The following is a 14,846-nucleotide window of genomic DNA, read 5'->3' on the forward strand; positions in this document are numbered from 1 at the left end:
TTTCTCTATCCATTTAGCAAGTTCGAATATGAGTGTAACATCCCAAGCCTCGTAGCAGCAACGTTTAGCTCTCAGAACATCTCCGTGAAGTGGTCAAGGAGGCCCGGTCCTTTATACAATTTTAAAAATTGACTGGGGGAAATGCGTTATATAATTATGGCTTTCCAGGATGTCGTTTCAAGGTTTGGAGATCTATTGACACAACATGGTTCGACATGACTTACAATATCTACGAATACACCCCTTCACTGCGGGCAGCGTTTGTCTTTGCAGTGGCGTTCTCACTTACAGCCATAGCTCTTATATTTACTTCAATTCGTGATTGAACATGGCATTTCACTCCCATTATTTTACGATTGATCCTTGAGTCCTCGAAGTTCTGTCAGTTTGGAACTCGTCGCTGATACGACCAAGTGGAAACTGCAGGATACATCGCTTGAGGTATATCCCAAGGATATACCTCTTATTGCTCAAATACTCTGTGTTCTGGTTGCCCTAGCTTTGATAGCAGCTTTGATCTATATGCTTTTCGGTCGAGTCATTGTCGCTTGTCGCCTTCGTTGAAGAGTCGTTGTCCCTCATTCAATCATCTTGGGTGACAAAAAAGAATTCGTTACTGGCGATTTCCTCTCCTTCATTGTTCAATGTGTAGACGTTGGCATAATTTCAAGCACGAGCCATTCATCTCTCGGGAAGACAATTATTCTCATCGGTCTCGCACTGCAGCTGACGTTCTCGGCCTTTTCAAAGTCACGAGGGCGATTTTACATGTCAGAATGAACAAGCGGTCGACGATGTCGATGGCGATCTCCGATAAACGCGAGAAACATATAGAATGGGAATACTTGATTTGGGTTCAGTATTTTGTATGTTTTGTTATTTATCAGATATATTGGTCTCCTTTAGGGTCATTTCTATAATAGCTTGGCGAAACGAAGCCCACGCTTTTTGACGATACATGGTAATTGCTAGTAGTAATTACCATGTACCATTCTTAGAGTCTGTAAATCATGTCGAACCCTCCAGGGTTGCTGTTGTGCCAGTAGATCTCAGAATGGATTCCTTGATATTCAATGTCGTGCAAGTATAGAGAATACGTTCCTTGCCCCGCCTCGCCTTACATAGCTTGCAGCCAAGGCGAGATTTGTTATGCGATCACCTTAAGATAAAATACGCCACCCGTTCCCCTGGTGCTCACTCTAGTCAAAGGAAACAGTCTTGACGTTGTAAACAGTGCGAGAGCGTTCTCGGTACTCACCAGCCATTATGAGGATGGTCAAATGTACTAATAAGCCGAATCAGATAACCTTCAAATAATTGTGATCCAAAGTCCAGACTGGATAGGGATGAATGGCTTCTGCCGATGTCTGTGTTCAAGTGTAGATAGTGTGATATTGCGGAAAAGAGCCTCATAGTTGTATTGTATGGTAATACTATGGGCGGTGAAGTCTACATGAAGCATTGGCGTATGAGTATTCAATTTGGAGGCCTGTACGGCGTACTCCTCGAGGAGTGTGTGACCATATCCAAAATGTTCTAAATTCGGTGTTTGCTTAGTTTCTTCGCTGCCCTAGACATGTACTTAGCCACGAGACTGCCACCTAGTATAGAGACACTGCCACATCTTACACAAAACACCCGCAAGTGCCAAGTGCCAAGATTTTTTTCGTCTTCATCTTTTGTTCTTGTTAATCTTTTCACTTTCACCTGCTTCAATCGTTCATCTTCACTCACGGTCGGTTCGGTCTCGACACGACCGACTCCGACTCCGAAGTGGAGACTTAGTTTCTGATAGCAGATGGAGCACAGAGGATCATAATCTTGGCTACCATTCAAAACCCACGTGTATTTGGGGTGGGTTGAGCTTAGTGTTAGGTACCGGCAACTGGCGGAAGCATAATTGTAGCTCGGTGAACTTTGAAGAAGTCTATCTCAATGTTGGGTTTCGCACTGCATGAACTAGCCTTGTTCAATAGTCGGGATCGTGGACCGAACGAAATATTACATAGTATGTATGTCAGATTGTGTGATAGGCTCTTGTTTCCACATGTCTCACAAGTGATTCAATCGAAGATACTTAACTATTTAAATTAACACTAGCGAAAAGAGTAACATTCTCCTTAATTACATTTCCTACTAATAAAACTCATATTTAAGTAGACAGTTCAGGAATGCCACTGTCGCGTGACTGATCGCGTGCCCATTTTGCACAATTTATACTCGACTAAATGAGCTCACAAAACCATTTATGAAGAAGAAAAAAATGCAGATCTTCGATTAATCGATCCACCAAGGAACAAGACAGGGCTTACTCCGTATATGGACGGATATTAAACCGAACCCCGAGAATATACAAACCGGGAATCCTATCCTCCGTATCCGATTCCTCCGCTTCCGATCCTCCGTACTCTGCAGAGACACAACTCCACCACGTTGTCTCACGATTGACACATTTGGGGCCGACTCTAGAAAACCCTATTTCTCGGCGCGACCAACTTCCGATTTCAAGTTTGCGAAGATCAATAATCAAGAATTTTAATCAAGTTCTGGTTTTCAGTCTCCTCGGTCTGGCCGATTCCACTTATGTATCCTAGGGCACAGCCCCTTATTCACGATCATCCCAGTAATGCAGATTCGGACCCGGCTAGTGTCCGCATGAAACTCCGGCTTATGCCAAGATGTACTTCGGAGCCATGTCTTGTACGGTGTATGTACATGATAGAGACACTATCCATGGATCATACTATGTAGGTTGAGAAACAGGACTTGACAGAAAAGAAATTTCCTTGAGAGAATAGCAATGACAACCACAAAATAATAATCAAAACTCCATCATGGGGTTGTATCAATGTACTATCACACCCCTTGAAAGCGCAAGGATAGACCCGCTTATCTAAGATTTAATTCCAGCCTTATATTGATCGATGATCATCTGAAATACGAGTACGGGGTGTCTTAACACAAAATTGAAATCCATTGGACCATCTAAAGTACATGACTGAACTAGTAACTGTACTATGTACACATTCGGAGGTTCCGCCCACTTCCACTTCCACTAGTACGACGACATTAGTTGGATCGTATACGTATTCGTGCCGGATTGCGATTGGACGAAATTTCTATGCCTGAATCATTCAATGATGCTTTTAGTACACTTACAGCAGCGAGATTGGAGAATGAACTCCCCGCTCTCCCTTCCGCGCTAAACCTGCTTCGAAGAATTCTCCTGCTGCGACTCCATACGATTCAAGAGCCGGACTCCTAACTCCGATTTCCACCCTGAAATAGATGCGAGTGCGAGCCAATGAAATTTTTCCTGATGCCCTAGACGCGTACTCTCCCTTCTTGACAGCGCAGGTTTTTTCCCTTTCGATCTTAAGGCCATACTTTCTCTGTTTCTGTATGAGGTACAGTGGTGCGCCTAGACTAAATTACGTCCAGTATTGTCTTCGTTGGTGGCATTTAGCCTTGGTGTCGATCATTTGAGTCTGTTATTTGCTTGGCTGAAGCCCACCTTTTCTTAATTCCTAAGCATTAATCTCCCCCTCGCAAGACCGTCGATTTTTCCGGTCTTTCATTCTTGTTTTTCTCCTTCCTTTCTTTCATTCTATTTTTTTTTTTTGTTTTATTATTACTTCTTCATGTCGTCCAGTACACCTGAACTGGGTAAGCCACAGTTTGCGTCGCACTCATGGCTCGAGCCAATAGTAAGTTTGCCCATACGATATCTTTACCTAGTATACGGAGAAGATAGAAAGCTGAAGCTAATCCTTGACCCCAAATAGGTCGTCGTGAGCATCATGCTTGGCTCATTAATACTCAATCGACGCAAAAACTACAGTATATTCGGCGGCAATACACAGAAATCGAACGACGAGTACTTTAATCCTAATAATGGCCGCGATCAATCACCCCCTTGTCCGCAAAAACCAGAGAAATTTTGTGGAATTCCCATTGAAACCCCAGACTCTTCACGATGGGCACATCACCTTCACAGCAGGATCCTGTGGAAATATCCCTTTCTTATCGAAATGTTCTATTGGGCCGTTAATTATCTCTTTTACTCCGTCACCAAGGCCATCTCGCAATGGCTACTACCCGCTCAAATCGAAGTTGTCCAAGTTGCCCAACAACACGGCGAAGATATTCTCTGGTTCGAACACGACTCTATCTTCCGATGGATGTTCCCTATACTGGAGTCGGACTATCAACGATTTTTCGTCGACAATGCCCCGGCGATGATGACCTTCTTCAACCGTATTTACTCCCTCGTTCATATCCCAGGCACAGTGCTGTAAGTCGATCCCTCCCCCACGACCTTCAGGAAATATCCATAAATATTAATGTGATATCACAGATTCCTCTCCTGGTTCTATCACGAAGCACCCGACGCCGAAACATTCGCCATCGCCCGACGTACCATGACCCTAGGAAACTTTCTCGCTTTCGCAACCTTCTGCGTCTACCCCTGCATGCCCCCTCGCCTCCTCCCCGAATCATACGGTTTTTTCGACACAGTCCGACAAGAACACGCCGAAAGTGTCTGGGTAAACAGCAAATCCGTCAATCAATTCGCCGCAATGCCAAGTCTCCATTTCACCTACGCGTTCTGCATCAGCTGCACATTCCTTTACCACTCCGGTACCCTCCATCGACTCCGCGGAAAGCGAGTCCGAAAATCACCCATTTCGCAAATTATTTACACAGCACTCGCATTCCTATACTCCATCCTCGTCCTCAGCGTTATTGTCGCGACCGCAAATCACTACTGGCTCGACGCAGTCTTGGCCATGGTCTCGGTGACAGTATGTTTCTTCGGTAATAGGGTCCTACTCCTCTTGTTACCGATTGAATATTGCATTTGCTGGATTCTGAGAATCGCAAAGCCAACTCCTAATATTGGGAAACAGGAGGATTGGAGGGAGGCAGAGTCGCCCCGATATAGGGCAGTCTCTACCTATGATTTAGAGCGGTGATTTCATTATTTTTTTCCGTGTCTACATATACATATACAGCATGGTATATGCTTTTTATAGATGGTGCTTTTGCAATGGCCCCCAATATAATCTGGGGAAGGTCGATCAAGGTCGATCATCTCGATCTCCTCCTATTCGAGAATTGGTCCATTGTGGAGTTCGGTTCTCCCTCGGAGACTTGGAACTATCCACATTAATCGTACATACTTCTACATAGTATAGTATTCGTACATATCCCATAGACAAATGTTCGCACCAATATGCACTTTCGCGTGAGATTAATTCTTGACTAAAGCAGAATCTCAAGCATCATAACTACATCGTCTCTTTGGTGTCTGTCGGCTTATGTAGATGTAGACCATGTAGTCTCACCGCTATACTCACCGCCCACATTCCAGCAAATCAGAGCCGCGCTGATCGCGATGATGTCCAACTCCAACTCCAACTGCACCCCAAACGAACCCTGACTCTCTCACCCCCCAACAAAATGTCTCGTGCAGGACTCTGGTTCAAAGTTATCGCAGGGTAAATTAACACTCATCACTTCACAATTTACAACGCTCCTCGCAGCTCGCAATACCTCAATTCATCCAGTCAAGCAAAAAGAAACAAACTGACAGACGCGCAGAGGAATCCTCATCTCAATCGGAGGTCCAGCCTTCGTCGAATACATCCGACCAACAGACGAAGAACTTCGAAAAAGATATAATCCAGATCTCCAAAAGCGCGCCGCAGAACAGGGGAGTCGACGTGAGCAGGAATTCGATGATTACGTGACTAAATTGAAGGAATGGTCTAAGTCGGATAAGTCGAGTGAGTTCACCTTTACCGGTTGTACCTGGAGCGTGGTTGGGATGGCCACTTGCTGGAACATCTGTGCTGATTGTTGCAGTTTGGTATGCGGCGCAGGAAGAGCAGGATCGACGACGTGCGGCCGAAGATGCGCAGCGTTCGCAGGCTAAGGAGCAGGCTAAGGTACAACGGGAGGAAATGCGGAAGGAAATGCTTGGAGAGAAATGAGCTTGCTTTCGTATATTGTGGGATGGACGAAATTCAAATGAATCAACTGGACTGGGTGGTCTACTAGAATGAATACTCGATAGCTCGTGCTGTGATGGCCTCGTTCGAGTGGGATTTCATGGTAGATTGCTCAGGAGTTTGGTATGTTGTGGACTATGTATTATATGCTAGTGCTATCGTGTGGCCTTTGGATTTGGCCTGTGTGTATTATATTTTTTACGATTGCATGGATCTTCCTTTGATACCTACTGGCTACGTGCTGGATTTCAGAATCATTCTTAGTAAGTACTAATACTAACAATGTACCGGTTAATGAATCAGTAATTTACGCCTAGACTAGTACTCTAGACGTAATAACTTATTCATTGGTAGCCATGGTACTTAGTTTGACCAAGGCAGGCGCCATAATGTATCACATGATAGTGGTCTTGAAGCATATTCACAAATTTAACTATAAGCCCAAGCAACCACCATTTTCCACATAACTCCAATAACCCCAAAATATATAAAACAACATCAAAGCTAAAAGTTAAATCATCTCACTCAAGAAAATCAACGCCCCAATCGGCACCAAAGCAAACAAAGCCGTCAAAATCCCTGCACCGGCTTTATCTCCTTTAGTCAGATCCCTCGTTTTCACATTTGTATCCTTCGTATTCGATCCACCACCATCAGGTGAATTCCCTTTACTAGTACCCCCATTCCCATTAGAAACAGGCTTTTTCTTCGGTCTGGAAAGCGTACTCTGAATCACCTCCAGTGCAGACATTTGCTCTCCAATGCCCGTCCTCCCATCATATTGGTCCCCTTCTGTCCATCGTAGTCCACATTTATTATCTGATCCACCGGAACACTGTTTCGCTGCTGCAATTGCAGAGGCGTTAATCTTCGTCATTATAGATTGCTCTGTGAACGGAGCCAGTGGGACTGTTGCACCCATGAATCGGGCGAGATATGCTTTGAAGGATTGTTCGTTGAGGTTGCACTCTGCTACCTCGCAAGGCTGAGACATGACATTATGGTTTTTATTTTCGAAGAAATAATCCAGAGCATTGATGATACCTCGGACTCGTTTCTCCCATATCCGTGATTGATTTGTCTGGTATAGTGTGATTAGCAAGACTCGACGATCTCGTCGTGCCATTGACTTACTAAAGAGTACATATTGGCAGCTCCATGTAAGTAAACGCCAGGGAGGTAAGCATGCTGCGTCTGATCAAAAGTACTGCAATTATCCTTCGAATCCGTATTATCATAAATGAAATAATTCGATCGAATAAGCCCGATATCCTCCGACCAATCCCAAATTTTATTCGCCCACTCAGAATACGTCTCGTTCCGCGTATATAATGCCAATCGAGAAGCAACATTGAAAAGTCCCCCATTCGAAATCGAATTTTTCAAATTATATCCCCCCAAATACGAAAATGCCTGCCAGTGCAATCCGCCGCCACAAGTCGACGTGTCCCACCGAGCGACCTGTGAATTAAATACATTCTCCGCGAGTTGAAGCCATTGCGGCTGGTCGGAGGGTGGATCGGGATATTTTGTTTCGGCGGCAGACATAACGGCAAAGGCCCAGAAAATCTGATCGTCGTTTCCCATCGCACGGGTTTGATTTACGGGCATGTAATTGTTGTCGTCACCGGTTTGATGGAGGAGAGCTTGTGTTGTCCAGTCGTTCCATTGGTCGTCGCCGGTGTAATAGTAATATTCGACCATTGCACCGAACATTGCACCGCATTCCCACCAATAATATGGATCTGGGATGTTGCCTGGTACGTCTCCGGGACGGTAACCAGTGTAGTAGCTTAGCATGCCTTTTGCGACATGTTTAGCGGCTGATTTTATGGAGTCTGGTCATGTACCTGGTTAAATGAATCTGTACTGGGTGGTGTGGTGAGTAGCAGATGCAAACCTTCAGATGATAGATCAAGCTCTATAGTAAATGCCACCTGTGATGCCAGTGGAGAGAGAAGTAGTGCTGTCCACCATAATCGCCTCATTGCAAAGACGAAATAAACGCGGATAGCTGTTCAGTACTCTGAAGATAATTGACGAATTTTGAGAGTATAGCAAGGTGGAACAGAGAAGGGAGGTAAAAGAGGACGATTGAGAAAAGTAAAAGGCGAGTATGGAATCTATTTACAGTTATTATAATATGAACGATCGAAGAAACCGTTCAGAAGGAACTGGTCTAATCCCGCAGAACAAGCCCAGTCCCGTAGAGCAGTCCGCATATAAAAAGTACCCGAACACGTGTGAGCGAATCACCACAGGCACTACCTATGGAAGGAATATGCAAAGCCCAATATAGATGCGAGGAAATGGGGATCGACGAAAGATGAAACAGGTTTACTCCAACAGCGAGCGAACTCGCCCTACAGAGTGCAGGAGGGTGAATGGGGGCCAGGGTTCAGAGATGGAGTTAAGTCACATTGGGGCTAAAGCGAGTCGGTAGCTTGTGATGGATATCTAAAATCATCGCCGTTAGACAGCACAGGGCTGAACGTAGCAACATTATCGAATCTACCTAAAATCGGATGGGTGTTCTTTTTCGATTAGTTTTGAGTTTTGAGTAATAACAATGACTTGAAGCAATAGTCGGATGTCGTCGATGTATTCTACATTAGTACTCTGTAAAGATGGTAAATCACCGGGTAGATATCATCACATCGTCCCCTGGGTTGTGTCCGGAGACAGTGCCGACAAGAGAGCCGCCTCCATCAGGCAGTACTTAGGAGGCTGTGTCGTAGGGTTCTCGAAGGATCAAACGAGGACTCTGTAAGTACATAAATCGACAGATCCGGAGCACTAAGATCGACAGATCTCCTGCCTGTTGGCGTTAAAGTGCAGCGATGGTGTAGGGGGTGGAGACACCCCGAGACAGCAGGGAGTGCGAAAGTTGGGTCGACAATCGAATGAGATCACTGATCTGGGGATTTAAGTATAGAAAAGGTATCTTGTGCGGAATGAGCTTGGTTTTTTTATTAAGTTGTGTACTCCGTAGTCAAGTGGTTGATAGTCGGAAGCGCGGTGGGAAGTTCAAAGTTGAACTCGGCACAATCGGGGCGTGTTGCTAAATTAAGAAGTGGTTCCTCGAGCAACCAAAACAGTTATGATTTAATGAGATACAGCAGTGTATGTAGGGTATATTATGGAAGGTTAAATGGTAGAATAGAGTCATTAGATGGGTTTATTTAGTGTAATTATGTTCTTTTCCTGATATAAAGTGATCTGTCTAGAAGTATTGCATACTAATACTGGATATCGCATCTATGGGTTGTTGTATACTGCCACGTTGCGTTGTTTGGCCTCATACACTGCAGTGTACTAAAGTGCAGTGACTGGATTGCCACAGCCACTTTATAAAAAAAGTGGCCATTTCAATAAATCTAAGCAAGTACTGTACTCTCTGGATTGTTCCAATCATAAATCCAATTAATTCTCCATAATGTAATGTCATGTACCTAATTGTGGCATCCAAAGGGTCTTTGAGACAGCGCCACACTCACGTGACGCTGGGCGAAACCCGCCGTGGAGGCAGTCAGCTTCAGATCGACCATCTTCCATTCAATTCACGACTTCATTCCCACGTTCTTCTCTCAAATATCCCCCTTCGAAAGCCACAGTCATCTCAAAACCCCGTCCTTTCGATCCTTCTCTTCCCGCCACACATATTCCATTCCCCCTGGTCAGTCCACTCCCTCCCCATCCAGATCCGAGCCACCCTGATTATCCGAAATCGAGGAAGCCTAGCCTCCCTTCGCCAAACATATCTAACCCTTTCTCTACTCCTTATAGATCCATCTCCCAAATCAAAAAAATGGCTTCCGAGCAGCCCTACGATCCTTATATCCCTGCCGGCGGGCAAGGCGCGACAGCAACCGCAGGTGGCTCCCAAAATGGCAATCAGCGAACGGCCGCATTGCAAGCGGTTAGTCTTCCTAAAAAAAAAAACCCCCGATCGAAGATGTGAAATGATGTTTCCGTGAAACAAGCCGGCGTGCGAAATGTAGACCGCGGTATACAGCGCGCAGGCTTTGTTTGCGGAATACTTGCTACCCAAACAATGGGTTCGGTCCAGCGGCAGCGGCAACAACAGTCAGACTAACCCAATCAATAGCAAATCGATGACACTGTCGGCGTCATGCGCGAGAATATCAACAAGGTCTCCCAGCGTGGTGAGCGCCTCGATTCCCTCCAAGATAAGACGGACAACTTGGCCGTATCAGCCCAGGGGTTCCGTCGTGGCGCCAACCGCGTGCGCAAGCAGATGTGGTGGAAGGACATGAAGATGCGCGTATGCCTGGTCATTTGCGTGATTGTCTTATTGGTTGTCATCATTGTGCCGGGTATGTAACACCCCCGGAGGTTTGCAAATTTAAGATTTGCGAATTTGGATTAGTTGTTGGATCTCCCGCTAACATGATCACTTTCTTATTTAGTCGCGGTTGTCAAGCACTAGACGTGAACCACCGACTCGACACTCGAATCAATCTCACGCAGCCACGCGCGTTGTGCTTTTTTCAATTGGGAACATGGGGAAATGAATTGAACTTTTTACCGGGTTTTTACTTGTCGAGGAATCATGGCCGTGTCGCGTTTTCCAGCCGTTAACCGTTAATACCTCCTGCTTTTGTGCTTGTGCTTGTTGTTTTCTTTTTCCTTTGTCAGCTGTATTGCGCTATGCTTGTTGAAATGACCAAATTCCTTACCATCCTCCCGTGCCGACGAGACGAGCGACGTCCGATGTTTAGGGTTATTATTTTTTCTGCATGGGATGAAGCCCTGCCCCCTCGTCCGGGGAATGTATATGATACTCGTTAGTTTGTCATATTATGCGATTGCTATTTATTACTGGCCAGCTGCAGTAGTGTCTTAATGCCTGAATGCCTGAAGAGTGCAGTCTGAGTCTCCACTGATACTCTCTCTGGTGGTGCAGTTTCGCGTAGACAGCATGGAGCACATTACCAGGACATAGCACAGAAGTACTTATTGTATCAGTGTAAGCCATCTCAGACACAAACACAATCAGTAGTAAACATACTCACCATTAAGCTCAAGTATAGCCCTGGGAACATCAGAGATATGGCTACTCAACCACATAAATGGTACGTTACTGGCAAACTCCGTAGCTAGTAGTACGTTCTACACCTCCAATTTACGTATCCCAATGTCTGTCGGACTCCGCTAGTCCCACTGCTACTCCAACACCTCTCCTACACATGTACTACGTACGCCTGACACTTGGACATCATATCTGATCCGAGACTGAACAGGTTACAAAGTCCGCGACCCGCTTCCTCTTGGCACACAATCCGCTCATCTCGTACGAGCAGACCCAGTAACTCGGCTGACGCCTGGTTGACTCCCGGTTGACTCTCCCCGGGTAGGGTCCTCGTAGTCATATAATCATCTGAATGGACGAAAAGCTCAGACCGAGTGGAGGAAGTGGATAGTCGAGCCACGCCACGCACGAGTCACAGTCGCCGACAGGATCAGATAACTTGGCACTAGACTTAAGTCGATATTGAAGAATCAGTTCCAACCTTTTTCTCGGGTAGACTTTGCAGCTAAATGTGGGTTGATCGGGTCATTATGGGCTATCTGATTTTTTTTTTTTTGGTTCGCTTATATCGATGCGAGATTTGCGCCGACACCGCTGTAGCCCATGAAGGGGGAGGGGAAATTGATGAGATGTGCATGAGAATCAACCCAATTTGTAGAAGAGCGTCGTAATTGAAATGATCTAATTTGTAGAAAAGACGCGCATAAATATGTTCTAACCAAAAAATCAATATTGGCTGGCTAACAATTCTCATTCGTGAAGGAAATTCACTCGAAAAGAAAAAAAAGAAAAGATTGAGGAGAAGGCGGTGGGCGGTGGAGAATTGCCAAATTCTGCCTGAGTTAGTCACTCTCTCTCGGAATGGTTCACTCTCTTCTCTCTTCTCTTCTTCTTTTCCTTCCCCTCCTCTATCTCTCCCCTCTTATCCCGCCCCTTTTTTCTCTGTACAAATTAATCACTAAGGGGATTACTTTCCCCTCAAGTTCGCCCCGGTCACTTCGCCCAAAGTTCCCAATTGAAGCTGCCGCATGTCGAAGATGCTGTCCCTTCGCTCCGCTGTGCGGAGAGCCTCCTCCACGCCCCTCCGATCTTTCTCCGCACCTTATACTCCCCTCCGGGCTGGTCTCACAGCTGGTCTTAAGCTGAAGTCTGCTCGCTCGCAAGCCCGTGGTTATTCTCGTGCTACTGATGCTCACCTGAGTTCGACTCGCAGCACTGTCGTTCAACTGCTTAGCAATATTGGTTCTAAGCGGGAGGTTCAGCAATATCTCTCCCACTTTACCTCCGTCTCTTCCCAGCAATTCGCCGTCATTAAGGTCGGTGGTGCAATTATCACAGAGCACTTGCAGACCTTGTCTTCCGCACTCGCTTTCCTGAACCATGTCGGTCTGTACCCTATCGTTGTTCACGGTGCGGGTCCCCAGCTCAACAAGATGCTTGAGGATGCCGGTGTTGAGCCCCAATTCGAGGACGGTATTCGGGTCACTGATGGTAAGACCCTCTCGTTGGCCCGCAAATTGTTCCTGGAGGAGAACATGAAGCTGGTCGAGGAACTGGAGCGAATGGGTATCCGTGCTCGTCCTCTGACCGCCGGCGTATTCTCTGCCGGCTATCTCGACAAGCCCAAGTATAACCTGGTTGGTAAGATCAATGGTGTCGACAAGAAGCCCATTGAGTCGGCTATCGCTGCTGGCTGCCTGCCCATTCTGACTTCTATGGCCGAAACCCCCCGATGGCCAGGTTCTGAATGTCAACGCCGATGTCGCGGCCGGTGAGCTGGCTCGCGCTCTGCAGCCTTTGAAGATCGTCTATTTGGCTGAGAAGGGTGGTCTCTTCAACGGTGATACTGGTGAGAAGATCTCTGCGATCAACTTGGACGAGGAGTACGACCACTTGATGACTCAATGGTGGGTTCGCCACGGTACTCGCCTCAAGATCAAGGAGATGAAGGAGCTGCTCAGCGACCTGCCCCGCTCCTCCAGTGTCGCTATCATTCACCCCGCCGATCTTCAGAAGGAATTGTTCACCGATTCCGGTGCTGGTACCCTGATCCGTCGGGGTAACAAGGTCCACGTCAAGACTTCCCTCTCCGAGATCGAGGATATTCAGAAGCTGAAGGACGTGCTGGTCCGTGACCGTGAGGGTCTGGATGCGCGCGCTGTGGTTGACCGCTATGTCGAGGGTCTGAAGGAGAATGACTTCAAGCTCTACTACGATGATCCCATGGAGGCTCTCGCTGTTGTTCTTCCTCCCCAGCAGGGCTCCCTGATCGCCCAACTAGCTACTTTCACTATTACCAAGTCCGGCTGGCTCACCAACGTTGCCGATAATGTCTTCCAGAGCCTCAAGAAGGACTTCCCCAAGCTGGCCTGGACTGTCAAGGAGGATGACGAGAACCTGACCTGGTTCTTTGACAAGGCCGATGGTAGCCTGAGCCGTGACGGCCAGGTTCTGTTCTGGTACGGTGTTGAGAATGGCGAGGAAGTCAAACAGCTGGTCCAGGAGTTCACCAAGAACGGTCGCCAGATGTTCGGCGACATCAACCTCGAGTCCCGCCTCCACCGTGCTCACCAGGCCGCTACCAGCTTCGCCAAGGGTCACGGTGTCAGCGGTGCTTCTGCTGAGCAGAAGCGTGCCTTCTCTTCCACCTCTAACGCCCTCCGTGCCTCTCGTGTGCGTCCTACCGTTGCCGTCAACGCAATGCGCACCTACGCCACTACCAACCCCAACCCACCCCTGGGCGAGAAGAACGCTTCCAACGCTACCCCTGCCAAGGTTGCTCTCATCGGTGCCCGTGGCTATACTGGTCAGGCTCTGATCAACTTGCTCAACGCCCACCCCAACATGGATCTTCGTCATGTTTCTTCGCGTGAGCTGGCTGGCAAGAAGCTCCAGGGCTACAACAAGCGCGAGATCATCTATGAGAACCTCAGCCCCGAGGACGTCCGCAAGATGTCCGAGAACGGTGACATTGACTGCTGGGTCATGGCTCTCCCCAACGGTGTCTGCAAGCCTTTCGTTGATGCTGTCGATCAAGGCTCTGAGAAGGGAAATGTCATTGTCGACCTCAGCGCTGACTACCGATTTGACGACAAGTGGACCTACGGTTTGCCCGAGCTGGTCGATCGTTCTAAGATTGCTCGTGCCACTCGTATTGCCAACCCTGGCTGCTACGCCACCGCTGCTCAGCTCGGTATCTCTCCTCTCGTCCCCTTCTTGGGTGGTCAACCCACTACCTTCGGTGTTTCCGGCTACTCGGGTGCCGGCACCAAGCCCAGCCCCAAGAACGACGTCCAGTTCCTTACCAACAACCTCATCCCTTACAGTCTGACTGATCACATTCACGAGCGTGAGATTAGCGCTCAACTGGGCACTAGCATCGCTTTCATCCCCCACGTCGCCGTTTGGTTCCAGGGTATTTCCCACACTATCAGCATCCCTCTGGCGAAGGAGATGACCTCTCGTGATATCCGTAACCTCTACCAGGAGCGCTACGCCGGTGAGAAGCTTGTCAAGATCACCGGTGAGGCCCCTCTCGTCAAGGACATTGCTGGTCGTCACGGTGTCGAGATCGGTGGCTTTGCCGTTCACTCTAGCGGTAAGCGTGTTGTTGTCTGCGCTACCATCGACAACCTGCTCAAGGGTGCCGCCACTCAATGCCTGCGTAAGTATTTCCCGAGTCTCATTGATCCTTTCAAAATGTAATGTACTAACTTTTCGCAGAGAACATGAACTTGGCCCTTGGCTACTCCGAGTACGAGGGCATTCCCCTGGAGTAA

At 47.4% G+C, this 14,846-nt stretch overlaps 5 protein-coding genes across 5 annotated transcripts; 4 read left to right on the forward strand and 1 right to left on the reverse strand.

Moving 5' to 3' along the window:
• Positions 1–3,641: 3,641 nt before the first annotated feature.
• N7469_000334 (phosphatase PAP2 family protein) lies at positions 3,642–4,976 on the forward strand (the record flags this gene model as incomplete). The annotated part of the gene is made up of 3 exons (XM_056639254.1): positions 3,642–3,707; positions 3,786–4,294; positions 4,358–4,976. 3 exons carry the CDS (start codon positions 3,642–3,644, stop codon positions 4,974–4,976), a joined length of 1,194 nt encoding a protein of 397 aa, XP_056505011.1.
• Positions 4,977–5,463: 487 nt separating this feature from the next.
• Positions 5,464–5,996, forward strand: N7469_000335 (uncharacterized protein; the record flags this gene model as incomplete). The annotated part of the gene is made up of 3 exons (XM_056639255.1): positions 5,464–5,501; positions 5,605–5,789; positions 5,869–5,996. 3 exons carry the CDS (start codon positions 5,464–5,466, stop codon positions 5,994–5,996), a joined length of 351 nt encoding a protein of 116 aa, XP_056505012.1.
• A 529-nt stretch (positions 5,997–6,525) lies between these two features.
• Positions 6,526–7,814, reverse strand: N7469_000336 (glycoside hydrolase family 76 protein; the record flags this gene model as incomplete). The annotated part of the gene is made up of 2 exons (XM_056639256.1): positions 6,526–7,095; positions 7,149–7,814. 2 exons carry the CDS (start codon positions 7,812–7,814, stop codon positions 6,526–6,528), a joined length of 1,236 nt encoding a protein of 411 aa, XP_056505013.1.
• A 2,008-nt stretch (positions 7,815–9,822) lies between these two features.
• On the forward strand, positions 9,823–10,464 carry N7469_000337 (SNAP receptor SNC2; the record flags this gene model as incomplete). Its single annotated transcript, XM_056639257.1, has 3 exons — positions 9,823–9,933; positions 10,123–10,351; positions 10,445–10,464. The coding sequence occupies 3 exons, from the start codon at positions 9,823–9,825 to the stop codon at positions 10,462–10,464; spliced, it is 360 nt and encodes a 119-aa protein (XP_056505014.1).
• Positions 10,465–12,095: 1,631 nt separating this feature from the next.
• On the forward strand, positions 12,096–14,846 carry argEF (bifunctional acetylglutamate kinase/N-acetyl-gamma-glutamyl-phosphate reductase; the record flags this gene model as incomplete). The annotated part of the gene is made up of 3 exons (XM_056639258.1): positions 12,096–12,704; positions 12,808–14,731; positions 14,791–14,846. 3 exons carry the CDS (start codon positions 12,096–12,098, stop codon positions 14,844–14,846), a joined length of 2,589 nt encoding a protein of 862 aa, XP_056505015.1.

The sequence above is a fragment of the Penicillium citrinum genome (assembly GCF_028827155.1).
Source record: "Penicillium citrinum strain IBT 23319 chromosome Unknown utg000001l:1.0-4955037.0:1.0-4956770.0, whole genome shotgun sequence".
Classification (NCBI taxonomy): domain Eukaryota; kingdom Fungi; phylum Ascomycota; class Eurotiomycetes; order Eurotiales; family Aspergillaceae; genus Penicillium; species Penicillium citrinum.